The sequence below is a fragment of the Eutrigla gurnardus genome, assembly GCF_963514095.1.
Source record: "Eutrigla gurnardus genome assembly, chromosome: 18".
Lineage (NCBI taxonomy): Eukaryota > Metazoa > Chordata > Actinopteri > Perciformes > Triglidae > Eutrigla > Eutrigla gurnardus.
In genome coordinates, this window is record NC_139929.1 from 11,965,234 (window position 1) to 11,981,381 (window position 16,148).

A 16,148-nucleotide genomic window follows, 5' to 3' on the forward strand; every position below is an offset into this window, starting at 1 on the left:
AAAGGAATGTAATTGGATAGTATTTTAGCCGTGGCAAAAACAAGAGTATGGTCAGGGTCAGAAAGAAAGCACAGGGAGGGAGTTCATACAGTGAAGCATCATAACATGTTAGAAGAAATCACACAAAACAAGTTGAAGTAAAACATTCATGGTCTGAAAACAAACTGTCTTGAAAACTATAATCATTGTTCAGTGCCATAGGTTGCTTTTATGAAACATGGGAACCTACATACATTCAGCTGGTGATGCACTGTGTGCTGAAAGTTGATTATGTTTCCTGTGTTGTTAACAATTAAAAGGTTACACTGCATATCATCCATAAACTAAAAGAATAAGGAAGGCACCAGGATCATAATAACACTTTGAAATTATTTTTTAATGTATTCCTGATATGCTGCCAAGTCTGTTTTACACTGCTTGTGTTGCAGTTAACACCGATTAGAACATTGATTCGTCTATAAATTCTTATTTGTCACAGATAATATTCAATCAATAAAAATGATTAAACTCAGATTCGGCCCGAACTAAAGTGAGTTGCAGTTGTCACGTTAGAAATAAACAGTAGGCATTGAGAGTGCACGTAGTGGTAAACGAAATATATTAGCTTGTGAATTTATAATCAGCAATTTTCTGCACAGCATTGTTCTCTCGCTTAATTTATATCAACACTGCTGCTTTTCGCTGTAATAATTTGTTTATGTTCCTCGTATTTATCCATTATAACAAAAGGCTCCTCTTGACTGAAGTAGGTGGCGGTTCATTTTGTGTAGTGGAAGACTCGATGATGTGCCAGAAGCCTCCATTAAGCCAAAGTGCACATGACCTGATGAAGAAAACCTGGGATAACAACGTAAGTGGATAACCACCTTTGTGGTTCCCATTATCTCTGATTGGGTTTTCAGGTTTTGTCGAGCCAGCTAAAGTAAAGAAAGCCTGACTATGTTGAACCTGCTATGTGCCAGCATGTTAACAGTGATATCATGAGCATGTTATCATTCTGACGTTAGCATTTAGCTCAAAGCACCTCTGTGCCTGAGTCGAGCCTCACAGAGCTGAAGGGTCTTACTTTTGTTAAAACACAGATGTTTTAAAGGCGAGATAAGAAGCTTAGGCAAGAAAGCAACGTAACAGAGATAGGAGAGAATTGATTTAACTGAATGAGAAGAGGAGAACACAAGAGAGAACAGAGAAGGAGTTAGACAAAATGTAATTCAATGACAGACGAGCAGGGGACTTGTTCAAAATGTTTCTGGCACTCTCCACGTGTCTGGGCACTATGAGCTGCTGTGATCAACTCTTAAGTGCGTGACGAATAAGCCCATGCCAGTGGTGTGGTGTGGCTCGCTGCTCCTCAGGGTAGGACAACTTTATAGTCTAGTAAGTGCGTTGGCCCCTGAGATAAGTACCGGGCGCAGGGTGAGGAAATGTGTGGGTATGTGTGTGTGGGTGTGTTCAAGGATGCGGCACAAAGAGTAGCACTGGTGTGGAACTAAATGTCACAGCTTGATTAGAATAAATTGTCCTATATGGGCCCTGGGACCGGGAACCAACGCACAGCAGGGCGAGCATGTGTGTTGGCTTATTGCTTTTGTTCTATGTCTTTCTCTCTCTCACACACACACACTCACAAACAGTATTTACACACACACACACACACACACTCTTGGACACTCAGGCTTTACCTTTCTCTGACCTACCCAAGGGGTTTTTGGGCAGATGCGAGAGTCTGAACAACACAAACAGAAAGCTGTTAATGCCTCAGGACATGAACTTTACACCTCACTCTCTCTTTCTCACGCACACACACACACACACACACACACACACACACACAAACACAACGTACACACACACACACACACCAACAGTGTTTTTTTACTAGCATTTTCTCTGTTGGTGTAAGCTAACAGTTGTGTGTGTGTGTGTGTGTGTGTGTGTGTGTGTGTGTGTGTGTGTGTGTGTGTGTGTGTGTGCACGCATGTGTGTGTGCATGTGTGTGTGTGTATGTGTTTGAATGTGTCTGGTGTAGATGCTCATGTTTGTGCACGTGAATTCAGGGTCCACATTAGCCCCAGCGATGGCCATCGCCCACCAAGTATACTTATTTCAGTGTGAGTGCAGAAAGAAGAATATTAGTTAACTTCGATGCAGTGAGTTTATTCTCTTTATTTCTCTCTGCATTGCAATTTGTATAGTTGCACAAACCGTCAACATCAGTACACATGAGTGAATCACTAAAGCACAGATCTGTCTGTTTACAAAGTAGATGCAATCCACCCGCTTTCAACCCGTTATAAATACATGACAGCAGGATACATAAACGATATGGCCGAAGGGAATGTCTGGTCAACAGAGTCATTATCACTCACACACACACACACACACACACACACACAAACACACACACACACACACACACACACGCACACATACACACGCACACACACACACACACACAAACACACACACACACACATACACACACACACACACACACACACACACACATACTGTACTGCAAGTAAATTAATACACTGAGACATTTCAGTTTATTAGCATAGTACTAATACAGTCAAGTGAAATAAAATGTGTATAACATTATGATGAAAACTGATGGGATAGTGAAATAGATGAGCAAGAGAAAGACGAATGTGAGAGACAATGGGAACAAGCACACACACACAGAGTGAGAAAGAGAGAGAGAGAGAGAGAGAGAGAGAGAGAGAGAGAGAGAGAGAGAGAGAGAGAGAGAGAGAGAACAGGAAAATGAAAATGAAAAATAATAAATCAATGAACCTATTCTGTGGCTGCCACTAGGTAATGAAAGCTATTTATTAGCCATCTATCCCTTTCTGTCTATTTCCTCCTAGCTCTCTCTCTCTCTTTCTCTCTCTCTCTTTCTATCACTCCTTCCGCGTCACGTTCCCCTGCCCCCAGGATTGATATACTCTCGTCTCTCCACTAAACGCTAACAATTCCATTAAGCACAACAAAACACTCATTTGGAGGTCACATTTGTTCCGCTCAACTTTGCTTGTCATCTGCATACCAACTGAGTGGCTGCCTGCCCCGGCTTGGATTCCTATTATATGAGATGACCTTTCTGCCTTAAAATAATTGGCGACTCGTGATTGACTTGTTACTCCTTTTTTCCTATACATATGTATGTGTATATATATATGGGGGCTGCACGGTTGTGTAGTGGGTAGTATTGTCGCCTCAAAGCAAGAGGGTCCCAGGTTCTCTGTGGGTTCTCTGGCTTCCTCCCTCAGCCCAAAGACATGCAGGATGGGGATAGGTTCATTGGTGACTCTAAATGTCCCGTAGGTGTGAATGTGAGTGTGAATGGTTGTTTGTCTCTACATGTTGGCCCTGTGATAGACTGGCGACCTGTCCAGGGTGTACCCTGCCTTCGCCCAATGACAGCTGGGATCGGCTCCAGCCCCCCCACGACCCTGAATACAGGATAAAGCGGTAGATGATGGATGGATGGATGGATGGATAATATATATATAATGCATCAGGCTGGTACTATATTTGGTAATATTCAGTGGAGTATGATAACAACATAATGACATTAAGCCAGTGAATCCATAAACTGAGGTGACATCTTATATATGGTCTTGATAATACGGTTTTCTCCCGAGTCAGGATTAGTTCACGAGCCAGCTTCACATTTCTTCCTCAACAGTTCACAGGAACTGCTTTAATGCACCATTAATGTGTCCCAGAATGCCCAGCAAGGTCACGGCAAGGCAGACGACAGCCGTGGGACCTTTAATGATCCGAATCTGTCAAGGAATTGTACATTTATCTGCCTTACATCTCAGTAAACTCTGACGAGGCCCATGTGATTCAAGATCTGCAATCTGCTGGTCTCTGCGACAAGTTGGTTTGGAAGAATTTATTTTGGATAATGTATTTCATTGTTCGTGAAAGACAGATGCGATCTGAGCACAGAGAAGCCAGCGCAACGTTCTGAACGAATGTTTTACTGCAGAGATTGTAATGGAATAGTTCAGACAGTGGCTTTATAAAACTGGGGCAAATTAGTAATTCCAGTGTTTGTGCAGTTCAGGTTTCGTTTGGTAACGCGATCAAATGATTCCCAACCCTTAAAATGAACCATCCTTTATCCATACCATCTGACTTAGGGCCCAAATATGCAAAAACATCTACCTTATGACAACTCATATAATACAAAATACTCCACAGAACTCACCTGGCATAAAATGTTCAAAATAGGACCTGTTCTCATTGCCCACAAATCTGTACAGATGGCTACATTCACGCCCCTTGGCACTGCACACCCATTAAACACTTCTGGGAAAGCATCACAGAGTCACTATCCCACTTCCTGCCATTATCTCCCTGCCTCCGCCTACTAGGAGACATTTCAACAATAAATCTAAATAAAACAAACAGCCATTTACTCCTCGTAGCGCAAACTTGTGCCAAGAAAGTTATCCTCATGGACTGGAAATGAAAGAGCTCCACAAATATCACTTACTGGAAAAAAAAAAACGTACTTATAGATTATATCTTGATGGAAAATGCATCCTCCTCTGTCAATCATCCTGATCACAACTCTGGCTGGCGTTCCTCGTTCATTTAGTTATCTCTTTTTCCTGGATATTGCCATATTTATCTATATAATCTTAATGTAAACCTCATTTGCCACCATATTATTTATCTGAAATAAACCCAAGGCATTATATAGGAACTGCCAGGGCTGTCCCTGGCAGCGCCTCCATTCGGGGAGCTGCAATAAATTCCACTGGAGAGGGCGACATGGGGAAGGAAGGTGGGGCGACCTTATCCCTCCCTTTCACACCTATCAAAGGAAACAATTGCAAGCCCTAATAAATAAATAAAAAGGCCCCCTCCTTGGAGTCTTGAGGCTGTCTTTTTCATTCCCAACGGATTAAGCCCACAATGAGCCAGTCCCCTCTGATAAGGGTCTGGGGGCAAAACATAGCTGGACCAATCAGTAAAAAAAAAAAAAAAAAATCACCTTTGTTGAAAGGAAAAAGAAGGGAAAAGAAAAAAGGTGTCAATCGGCTGTGAGATGGCCTGGTATCATGTCCGTGGGGGGGGGGGGGGGGGAGTTGGCCCTGCCGGACTGACCCTGCCTCACACACACACACACTGTATATGCACTGTCCCCTTGTCTTCTTGTATCTTATGTTGAATATTATCTTACAATATTAAAATAAAATTAATAAAACAGTCTGGAACTTTTTCCTCTGACAATGTATGGAAAACTGTTACTGATGCTGGAAGTTTTAGACGATCCCAGTTTTGAATATATCTCCAGTCTACTGTATAGCATAAGCAAGTGACACAGCACTGAGAATTATTGCATTGAAATCACCTTCCTCTCCATATACCGCTAATAATCTGAAATGATCTCTGTTTGCAGGAAAGTCTTAGATTGCCACTTCCTATTCTTAACCTTCATCATCATCACCAACCTACATAATTTGGTGCAGTAGCACTGTTTGATTTGTCACGTCCATAATGGTGAAAAACAGATGAATTCTAATACAAATGCATCGAGCATGAATTCAGCAGAAATGCATCTTTTAAAGGAACACTGAAGGCTTGAGCTGCACAGAACAGACAGCAGGAGTTAATGTTTCCCAGTGGCTGCCACTTACCACTAATGTTAGAAAAATGATAAATGGCTCTCCGTTTGGTGTTTGGAGTCGACACACTGCGCGTGAATGTGTGTGCCAGTGTGTGTTTCCTCGCTGTAAAGTGTTGTGTCGCATGCCAAGAGTTCACAGTATGAACAGATGTTAGTCAGTAATGCCCATGGGTTTCTGCACCGCAGTCAGGCGGTTTTTTTTTTAGGGTCCTCGGCTCTTAGGAGGAGTCCGCGGAGATGCCTGAATTGCTTTATCGAGCGGAACGCAACTAAGGACACGCAGGCTCGCAGCGGCTGCCGGGAACAAACGGGGACACACGCAAACACAAACAGCACCCGCTCCAATCATGTGCAATACAAACCCACAAACAGGGGGGTAGACAAAAAAAAACACACACATCTGGTATGATAACGCAGAACGACAGGGAACCAGGTAGCTAGTGGTCGTGAGTTGGCGTTCACCCTGACAGGCTTCTAACAGAGTAATGGACCCACTGCTGTTTGAATATGGCGGCAGCAGCTTAGAACCCACAGGAAAAGCTTTCATGTAAGAGATAATAGACATGAATTGTCATGAAAGGAAAAATAAAATGAGAGAAAAAATGTTGTATAGAATATATAAAGACCACTTGTGTTTGTCTGCCTCCCTTTTTTCCCCCAATCCAGCTACCTCGTCTGCCTTCCCTCATTTCTACCTTGTGCTTACTATTCACTCAGAGCCAGCCAATACACTATATTTAGCTGCTGCCTGTCACTGAGACCCTGATGAAGGAGAGGAAAATGAGTGGTGATGTTGGAGACCCTGGGAAAGGTTAGTGCTGTCTCTTTGAATAGTATCAGACTCTCTCTGATCATTCATAGTTATATTGCAGACACTAATATCTATACTTAGGCTTAGAGGAAGAATCTGCATAAAGGAAAGTGCCTATCATAATGACACAAAAAAATAAATAGGTATGCAGGGACACGAAAGGCAAAGACAAATGCACATCACACATTTTAGTTGACACGCATTGACAAATTTGAGCGTGCAGAGGGATGGGTGTTGACTCAGCAGCATTTAGTGAGAAGACAAAAGCTTAGCTAAGCCAATCTTCTATATCTAATGCGATAATCATCAGATGATGCAACTATAGACAGCAGACTTGACAGCGGACTGGCTATTGCTGACACGGGCCCACGCACAAAAACACATTCTCACAGGAATGAAGCGCAGCCAAACAGATGCACGGGTTGAGATAAAAGCCTGGTGGAGGGTTTCTTTCACAGACTTTAAATATATACGCTGAGGACAAGAAGACTTCAGATGATGTTGCCAGGAAGGAAAATTAACACTAATTATTATAAGAAAGTGATAAGTCACATTTAAATGGAAGATAAAGCTCTTCCACAAGTTAAAACTTGCTGAAAAAAAATGACTCCAGACAAGCCAGCTAGACGACTCAATCAAGACAGACAGCCAGTTCTTCGCTTACATAGCTGCATCAATTTAAAATATTGATTGACCTGTCCAAAATCATAGGGATACTGTTGTGAAATATGATCGCTTCGCATTAAGCAAAATAAAATAAGAAAAATAAGCAAAACAACTCCCGGAGGCAGGAAAATAGAAGAGATGAAAGATGAAGTGAAATTAAGGAAATTCTATGCAAATACATAAATGCATGGAAGTCTGACTTTAATTGATTATGCTGACTTGAACTCTAAGCCAATTTCAACTAACAACAAATTCATCTCAGTGTATCTTTATTAACTTAAAACACTGAGAGTGATTAAAAACACAATGATTATTTACAACAAAAAACACTCTGCGAACAAATGTTATCTAAAATATGCCCCGAATTAAATTAACAAGGCAGAGTTTAGTTACAGTATGCATTTGTATCGTCTCTTAGGTGGATTTTCAAATCACTATCCCGGTATTCACAAATAATAGAACTTTCAACACAAACCCGAGAAGGAAACCTCTAAACTTTGAAAAAGTCTAATCTGAAACTGAGCTGAAGCTAACAGAATAAACTGGTAAAGTTCAATAGTCTTTTTTTCCCAGTGTGTTGTGTCTCCTCTCAACACACACACACACACACACACACGCACACTCAGGGTTGTGTACTTGTGCAATGAGCTGCCTGAGGGAGTCAGACGGATGCTGAATTGTACAAACCTGACTCTTTGGCATCACAGCAAAATTCATGCAAACACACAAATATAAACACAAAATACATAAATGTCGGCGTTCACACGCACATTCATGCACGCGCACAAAACTCTAGCGAACAAACTTTCCACCAAACTTTACTCTCACTCAGGAATGTTATTTACAGACAGGCAAAGCCTGTGTGAAGGAGAACGTGAAGGGACAGTGATTTAGTGAGGAGAGGGGCGGATATTGAGCTCAAGGTTTGAGCTGTTGGCATAAAATCCCAAATTAACATGCTAGTGGCACATATCTCCTCTCCTCCACCCACCCTTCCTTCATCTTTACTCCCTCTTTCCGTGGAGAGCTACTTCCCTCATGTGAAAATAAATGTGGCAACAGGAAAGGTCAGACGTATAAAATGGGGAACATAATGAAGTATGTTTGAAGGGTTTCAGGGCTGTGGCTAATATGCTAATTATCGCCGTAATATGATTAACGGGGTTCTGGGAAATGTAATACTCAAGCTCGACCTAAGTCTCTGTTGCAAAGCAAAGTCTCTCAGAGGACTTTTTTTTTATGACCATGTGCATGTGTACGTGTGGGTGAAGGTGTGTGTTGTCACACCCTCACCAATGTCGCCAAGGCGTGTGTTGATGTGTCTGTTATGTCAGCAGTGATCATGGTGTGTCTGTATGTGAGGGTGTGCGTGTCAGTGCATTTGTGAAGAGCGTTAGGATATTCTCACATGGTTATGTCGTGCGTCTGTCTGTATAGGATGTAAAGCCCAGTGTTAACGTGTACTTGTGCGAGTGTGAGCGTGTCTGTGGGTGTGATTTGGCCTGCAACCTCAGTGTTGTCCTAATCCATCCAGCTGATAAATGCACCCCACTGCAGGGGGAATGCTGTTCTTTTTCCAGTAGCATCACTCCACAGATCACACCCAGGGTGTGTGTGTGTGTGTGTGTGTGTGTGTGTGTGTGCATTGGTGGGGGAGGGGGACATGTTGCAGTCAGCGTTGGTGTCATGAAGGACCCACAACCTATTCCATCATGCTCTCCACTTACATGTTGGGAGGGGTTGGTGGTCTGGATGCAAACAGTCTCTTTTCCACACAATAAGGCAACCACCACACAGCAAAAGGTGTGGACTGTGTGTGTTACCCAACGCACACAGAAAAACAGGGTTTAATGTTACCTGATGCTGCTCATGCTGCCTGCCTCTGATCCCAGCTTGCATCTCTCCAGCTGGGTGGCGACGATCTGACGCTCAGCTTCAAGTTCCCGAGTCAGGCGTTCAAACTGAAGCTCCTGAAGAGATGGAGAAAAGACAAAGTGTGTTAGACAGGACAAGCAAGGGCATAAGAGAGAGTTCTGCTGCGAAGCTCCTCGGTACGAAAGCTTGGAATTTTCTGTCCGGGTGCAATTTAATAATACATATAATGGCCTCGCTGCAGCATGCACAATTGTTTCCGTGCATTGAGCAAAGGGAGCACCGTCTGCAGACAGTGCTTCGTGGTGTCACTACTCTACTTTAACCTCTACTGTGAGTTATGACTCCAATCTTTATTTGAGAGATACCAAATCTGGAAAAAAAAAAAACAGTTTGAGATTTCTCATCTGGTCATTGATGGGAGAAAGGGGTATTAAAGTTATTAAAACCATAGATATCCTTTTTCAATGTATGACAAGTAACCTTTTAAAGCCACCCGGCAGCATCGGTACAACATTTTTTATGTGAATAATAAGTTGCTTTGGGACTGTTGCCTCCTTGTCGAGGGGGACGTGAAGTACTGTCAGACGCAGAACACGGAAACAGATCGGGGCTTGAAGACAGCCATGCGACAGCTAAAAATGAAATGTGATCATTAACATGAATGTGACTGACAGGTGGGAAAAGGTGTGAGGCAGAGTGACTAGTTGAAAGCTTTCTAAATGTGTGAGCAAAATAAAAAAAAAAAGCCCTTTAGTCCCATCCTGTGTGCGGTGTGGGGACCGTTGTCCCTTTGAGTAGTTGAAGCACTGCACCTGAAACTGCTTTACAAAGTGTAAATCTGTCTCATGAAGACTTTTGTGGAATTCCTAACTGAAATGTGTTATTCATAAATGAGTTGTTTTCCTTTTTATTTTGGTACAACAAATAAATGTTGAAATGAAAGGTGACACAGAATCTTTGAAAGAAAAGTGTATTTTTTTCTTCTCCAGAGGAGCTGATAAGAGAAGTCTTTCACTGATGAAATGATGACACATCCACTGGCTGGTAATGAGAGTTTTGGCACTTGGTGTTCAAAAAAGAATGGTATTGTCTTTACTGTATAGTGGATTAGATGTGAAAAGGGAGAATAACACCAACTCATAATGCAAAATACATATCAGTGAACACAATGACGCATCATGCAGCCAGTGCAAATTGCTTTGCAATGAAAATGACGTAATTCTACTGTTAACACCACAATCGTTGACATTCAGGAAAAAAAAAAAAGTGTACTACTGTCTCCAGTCTCGTTGTATTGAAACTGCAGTACAGCATTGAAGCATGTGACACTAAAACGTCATGGAGGGACGTCTGTCTGTCACTATTGGGAGCTGCCTGCCTAAGGCGGCGTGGATGGAAGATTACCCCTGAAAGCATCGCTTGCAACCCAACCCTGTTTGTGTCTGCATGTGTGTGTGTGTGTGTGTGTGTGTGTGCTGGTGCTTTAGCTACTTAAGTGGCTTACTGACAGTTCCATATCTGTCATCTAGCTATGAGCCAGACAGATGAGATTTTCCAACCATCAACCGCCGCACGTGAGTGCGTGCACATGCACGCGCGTTGAATTGAAGTTAATCACAGCCACGCAGAAGCAGATCAATAGCGAAGTGAACTCCACCCCACTGAAGATATTGTGCGCGACCCATTGCGTGTGTGTGTGTGTGTGTGTGTGTGTGTGTGTGTGTGTGTGCGAGCACCCGGCGAGAGAGAGAGACTGTGTGAGCGAGATGTAGAGAGAGTGTATGCTGGTTTGATTGGTTTTCTCAAAGCCATTTGAAGCTCTGAATGTGTTGATCCCCAGTCGCTATCTCAAGTCTCCAACCCCCAATCCCTTCTCCTCCCCAACACTGCGGAGCACAATGCAATTCATCTCGCTCGCTCTCCCTCACCCCTTTTCTCACGCACGCTTACAGCAATCACTTACTCATATGCACGCTCTTTCTTTGCACGGCTCCCTGTTTTCCTCTCGTACACGCATTTTAGGTCCTTGCTTTCTCCCACGCCTCACTTCCTCTCACACACACACACACACACACACCCACACACACTAACTTAAGTGCCAAAAGCAAGCCCTCAACACATACATATGTAGTGCTGGCAGTAGTTCATTGATCTCACAGTAGGAAGTCTTTGCCACATGCTGCATGGTATATGGAAATGCACAAGTTCACATAGAAATTGTTAATAAGTAAAAATGTGTGCCATTACACTGCTAGCCAGACACCATCCCGCTTTCGTCCCACTCCCACTCTTCTATTCATTGCTCTCCCTCCTGTCAGAAACTCCTCTCTAGGTTCCCCTTGCTCTACCTGCGACAGGATACACCTCACACATGTGAAAAGCAGAGCAGCAAGTTCAGCCACCCCTATGATTTGTAAAGCGTGGTGACGCTGGGAATCTGAGCAGGGTCTATTAAACCCTCTGGACCTATAATTCTAAATTACAGCTTTGTTTGCCTCGCTTCAAAGGCCCGGCTCGGCTCCCCACAGCAGACTGCTTTGTCACCTTGTTTGCCACTGCTGCAACTGTTTTAAATCCTCAAGGTGTAAAAATGCAAATCCCTGCAACTAAAGTAGCATTATGCTAATTGATGATATGTAATACCTCAATGGTAAAGTATCTTAAATGCCTTCTAAGGTGATGCTTGAATGCCATAACAGATGGGAAAGCTGTTAGGCCAGTTCTGTATTGGAGTACCATTTGTTAAATTATGCATAAGCTTTTGTCACACATTTCTATTCATTCACATCTTTTCCCTTCGGAACTAGTACCCTCTTGACATGATATGATAAACGATGCCCATGAGGATGAACTGCTAGTGGAAAAGACTTTCAAAAGCACATTCGTGATTTGGCCGATGGATAGTGCATTCTGATCAGCTCAAACTACATGACAGCAAAGAACACATTTAAAAGCATCATAATTAACGTAGGAACAGAGGATGCTTCATCCAGAGGTTTAGAAGCTGCATTTTGGGTTTTATCTAGAATCAAGGATGCTAAAAGACACAAACTAGAATTACTGCCTTATTATTTGTTAGTGTTGTATCAGTTCATCTCCAAATCAAAAGGAACTGAGATATCACTTTCACAAGAATGGGATTGACATGACATCACAATGACCTTGACTTTTGACCACCAAAATCTCATAAATTCATCCTCGACTGCAGACGACGTGGAAATTTGTGCCAAATTCCATACGTAGCGTATAGTATGTATTACCACTGTGTTTTTAAAAAGCCATCAATTCAGATAGGAACAGCTGCTGTAGCACAGCAAACAGTCAGCAACTCTTGTTATCATTCTGACGCTGTCATAATTACTACGCTTAAGAAATATTTAAAGAAGATGATTAGTGACTTCCTTCAGTCGACATCACAAAATCTCTGTAATGTTTTGAGAATAACTCATTCTGTTGAATTACGCCTTTACCACGGCAGACATCTGCCAGCTCAATAACATTTGACTCAGTAAAAGCTTACTCACTTGCCAGAGTCTGAAAATCATGAAGTGCAGTAAATTCAACCTGACACAAACATAAAAACTACAGATGGAAAGTAAATTACTATGCACTGGAAATATTCTAGCAACAGTGAGTAAGCTAGGCGAGTGCTTCAAGGTACAGACATAATGCAAATGTAACTAAAATGAAAAAAAAGGAGATATTAAATGTGCATCATATAACTTATATGTGCCACACAGCTGCTAAAAGACTTCGTACTTAGGACACCATCTGTAGGATTATGCACTCAGAGAAGTACATTTGGAGTACAAGCAGTTATTTTCTTTTCCTGCTATACTTCTACAACCAAGCTGCATCTCTGCTGGAAGACATTTATCTTCTCGGCCAAGCTTTAAAATATCACCTTAACGTCCAACAATGCTGATGCTGGATCGCCATAAAACGTAGCTATTATTAATCATAGCTATGTCCTGCATGTGTGTTTTATGGAACCCCTGCAGTTCTGCTGATTCCATAAGTTTTAACCCAATTGCCAAACAAGTAGTTTTGTGTGTAGTATATTTTACCTTGCTTTGTGCATGGAGCACAGTTCAATAGATCCAAAGCCGGGTTAGGAGTTTCAGCCGGAGCTCCTTACGCTTCCAGCAAAATGCACAAGGTGTAGGATTCCACTGAGTCGTGCATGTGTCACAGCCTTCCCCCTCACGAATGAATAGGAGGCAGAAAGCAGCATCCACTGTCAGCCACAGGGGTCTCTATGGCAACTGTAGCTGCATCCACCCCACACCTTACCGGCATTATAAATGATGTCCTGACTCCTCCCACACACCTTTCACATACCTGCATACAGGTAAATGAACACAGTCTGTCTGCACATGGATGAGTCGTCCTTCTACAAAAAGCAGCACAACACCAGCAGTGAAGTGACCATTCCCCCAAGATCCTCGTGAGTGGAATATTTATTTCACTGTCACCACAGCATCTATTCTAATTAGGCAGTTAATGTTAATTAGACAGCTGCATGGACAGACAGTGTTACATCTACGAGCATTTTCAACTCTTCAATTAAATTTAAATAAGGGGAAAAATGGAGGAAATACGACAATATGAACATAAATAGGCTCAGCGCGTCAGGCAGACGTAGTGACGTGGTATAAAGTGTGCGATTAGTCACGTGAGTCGTTAGTGTCGTTTGTCACTCACTAGTCACATGAACCTCAAGTCAGTGAAGATAATGTCATGCTGTTTTCCAAAGGGGAGTTAAAAGAGGAGATGTTACGTCATACCGAGTCATACCACTGGGTTACAACACTATAAATAAATGCAACTTATGTGAAAACGTATATATGCCATCCAAAATGATATGACATAACATTAGCCCGTGTATCAGAGCTTTCAATGGGATAAATAGCAGCCCTGGCCATAGCTCTTTCTGCGTTTAAGCTAAGTTCCCCACTTGCCACCATAAAGACAGTGTGTGCTGTCTGTGCGTGATTGTCTGTGTGTGTCTAGAGATAAGGCCCAATCATTATAAAGTGGCCTATGGGCAGCTATTAACAGTGCTGTTTTTGGATGGGAGACAAAAGGCTATCAAATAGAGCTATGACCTTCTGGTTGAGGAGTAACTCTCCCTCGCTCTTTCATTCTTTCTCTCTCCTTCCTCAATCAGCGAAGAGGAATGAAAACAAGCGAGATGAGATGAGTGGGAAAGGGGAGTGTGAATGGGATCTGGTAAAAAGGTCACTCTCCTCTCCTCCGTCCCTCCCATGCATATTGAAAGTCCCCACACGGCGGCATCCCCCTGTTCCTCCTTTCTAAACTTACAGCTGAGGTTCGTGTAGCCCAGATATGATTCAAATTTAGCTGAGATTCATTGTTGCGCTTAGCCCTTCCCCCCCTGCTTGTCTGTCACTTTAATAAGTGTGAAAGTCAAGTTTTAGACAGAGATCTCGGAGAGAAGACCCCTCAATATGCCACAACCGTGCTGTTTATACTGAACTGTGGTTTGCGGTATAATAATTCCACAACGAAAAGGCAACGTAGAAGGGGCTCATGAGGAGAAGGTGGAGGAGGGGGAGGGAAGGAGGGAGCAAGGGATGGAGGGAGGGGGGAAAGAGTAGGGAGGGACAGCAAGAAAGAAGGACAAAGACGCCTCTGTTGAAAGATGAAAGTCACATAAGATAACGGCCAAGGGTCGGACACCTGATCCGCTCCCTCTGCATGTGCATGTGTGCCAAAGAAAGACACACAAAAGAGAGAGAAAGGAAACAAATTAAGACAGCCTGATCATGTTAATGACTTCTTTCCCCCTCAGACAATGTGGGTATTGTCTGACTACTACGGTTTACTGTTACCTGCCATGGGGCGTATGTGCTTCTTGTACTCCTATGATAGGGAGAACAAACACCAGGTTATAGATCTTAAAATGAGGCCTACTTAGCGTTAAGGTTTGGCTTCAAGGATAACTACCGTTCATTGCAACTTCAATAGTATTTTTGTTGCTTTGCCCATTGGTTCTATTGGTTCTAATAACACTGTACTCTCTCAGTAATTGCTGAGATCTGGGAAAACAGCCACATCGTGAGAGCATAGCCTGCAAGAGGCTCATCATATAATTTAATAGGCTTTAAAATAGGCTTTAAACAAGTTTATAACAATTTAGCCAAACTATTAACCACTTTATTTTGAGATGAAAATGTAAATGATTGTCATCTCATTTTTGTTAATATTGCATACTAAACTACAGTACATAGGTCAGTCAGAAGGAGAAATGAGTTCCAGGCTGTTATAAGCAAAACAGTCTATACTTCACAGTACAGTTCCTCTTCCAAATAGGAAAATAAGGTATAAAAGGGTATTATCCTTTCAAAATAAGAGCTGTTTTGTTTAGATTATCCACTAGGTAAGTTAATATAAGAGTTAGGAAAACAAGGAAAGAATACAAGGTCATTGTAGGGTCCTCATATAGAGAGGAAAACAAGATGCTGTCTTTGCATGCACGCATCAGTAAGCCTTCATTGAATGTGTATCCCCGTTCATGTGTGTAGGTGTGTGTACGCAGGTGCTCCAGCCATCTGGCAAATGGTGATACGAGGCGAAGAAATATTACGCAGCTCGGTCTGGCTTCATTCCGCGGCAACTTAGCTCATTAACACATATCTTTTTCCCATAACACATGATTCATTATTGTTGTACACCAGGGACACTCGTCCTTCCTATCGCCGTGATGACTGGCCTTTTCTGTATCAGCGCGCTTCAAACGAAATTGAATTTACATTAGTGGCAATACCTGAGGCGTGCTCTTTAATGTGATTATTGGTTTGGCAGTAATGCGATGGACAGGACATCAGTCCTACTGATAATAGCAGTAAGGACTTCACTTGAAGGGATTACGGTTCAGAGGCAACACAAATAACACACAAATAACCACAACAAAGGAGGGAGATGCACATGAACTTCGCAATAACAAACTTAAGTTAACAAAAGGAAAAATACAATGAGGAATGGAAGACAACCCTCTTTATATTAAGAAAAAGCTCCACACATCCTTCTATTACCTGCATACATCTCCTATGTTTATTGAACATATTAACTACATGTAAAAATATCAAGGACTAATGTCTACGTGGGCAGAGAAGGAGTGTC

General features: G+C 42.4%; 1 protein-coding gene across 2 annotated transcripts in view; it reads right to left on the minus strand.

Moving 5' to 3' along the window:
- Positions 1-16,148, minus strand: part of ctnnd2a (catenin (cadherin-associated protein), delta 2a) — a 218,632-nt gene that overhangs the window by 138,078 nt on the left and 64,406 nt on the right. For both annotated transcript variants that reach the window (XM_084033107.1, XM_084033108.1), the window contains exon 3: positions 8,985-9,097. In XM_084033107.1, coding sequence (XP_083889233.1) covers positions 8,985-9,097 — 113 coding nt within the window. The remainder of the gene's footprint in view (positions 1-8,984; positions 9,098-16,148) is intronic.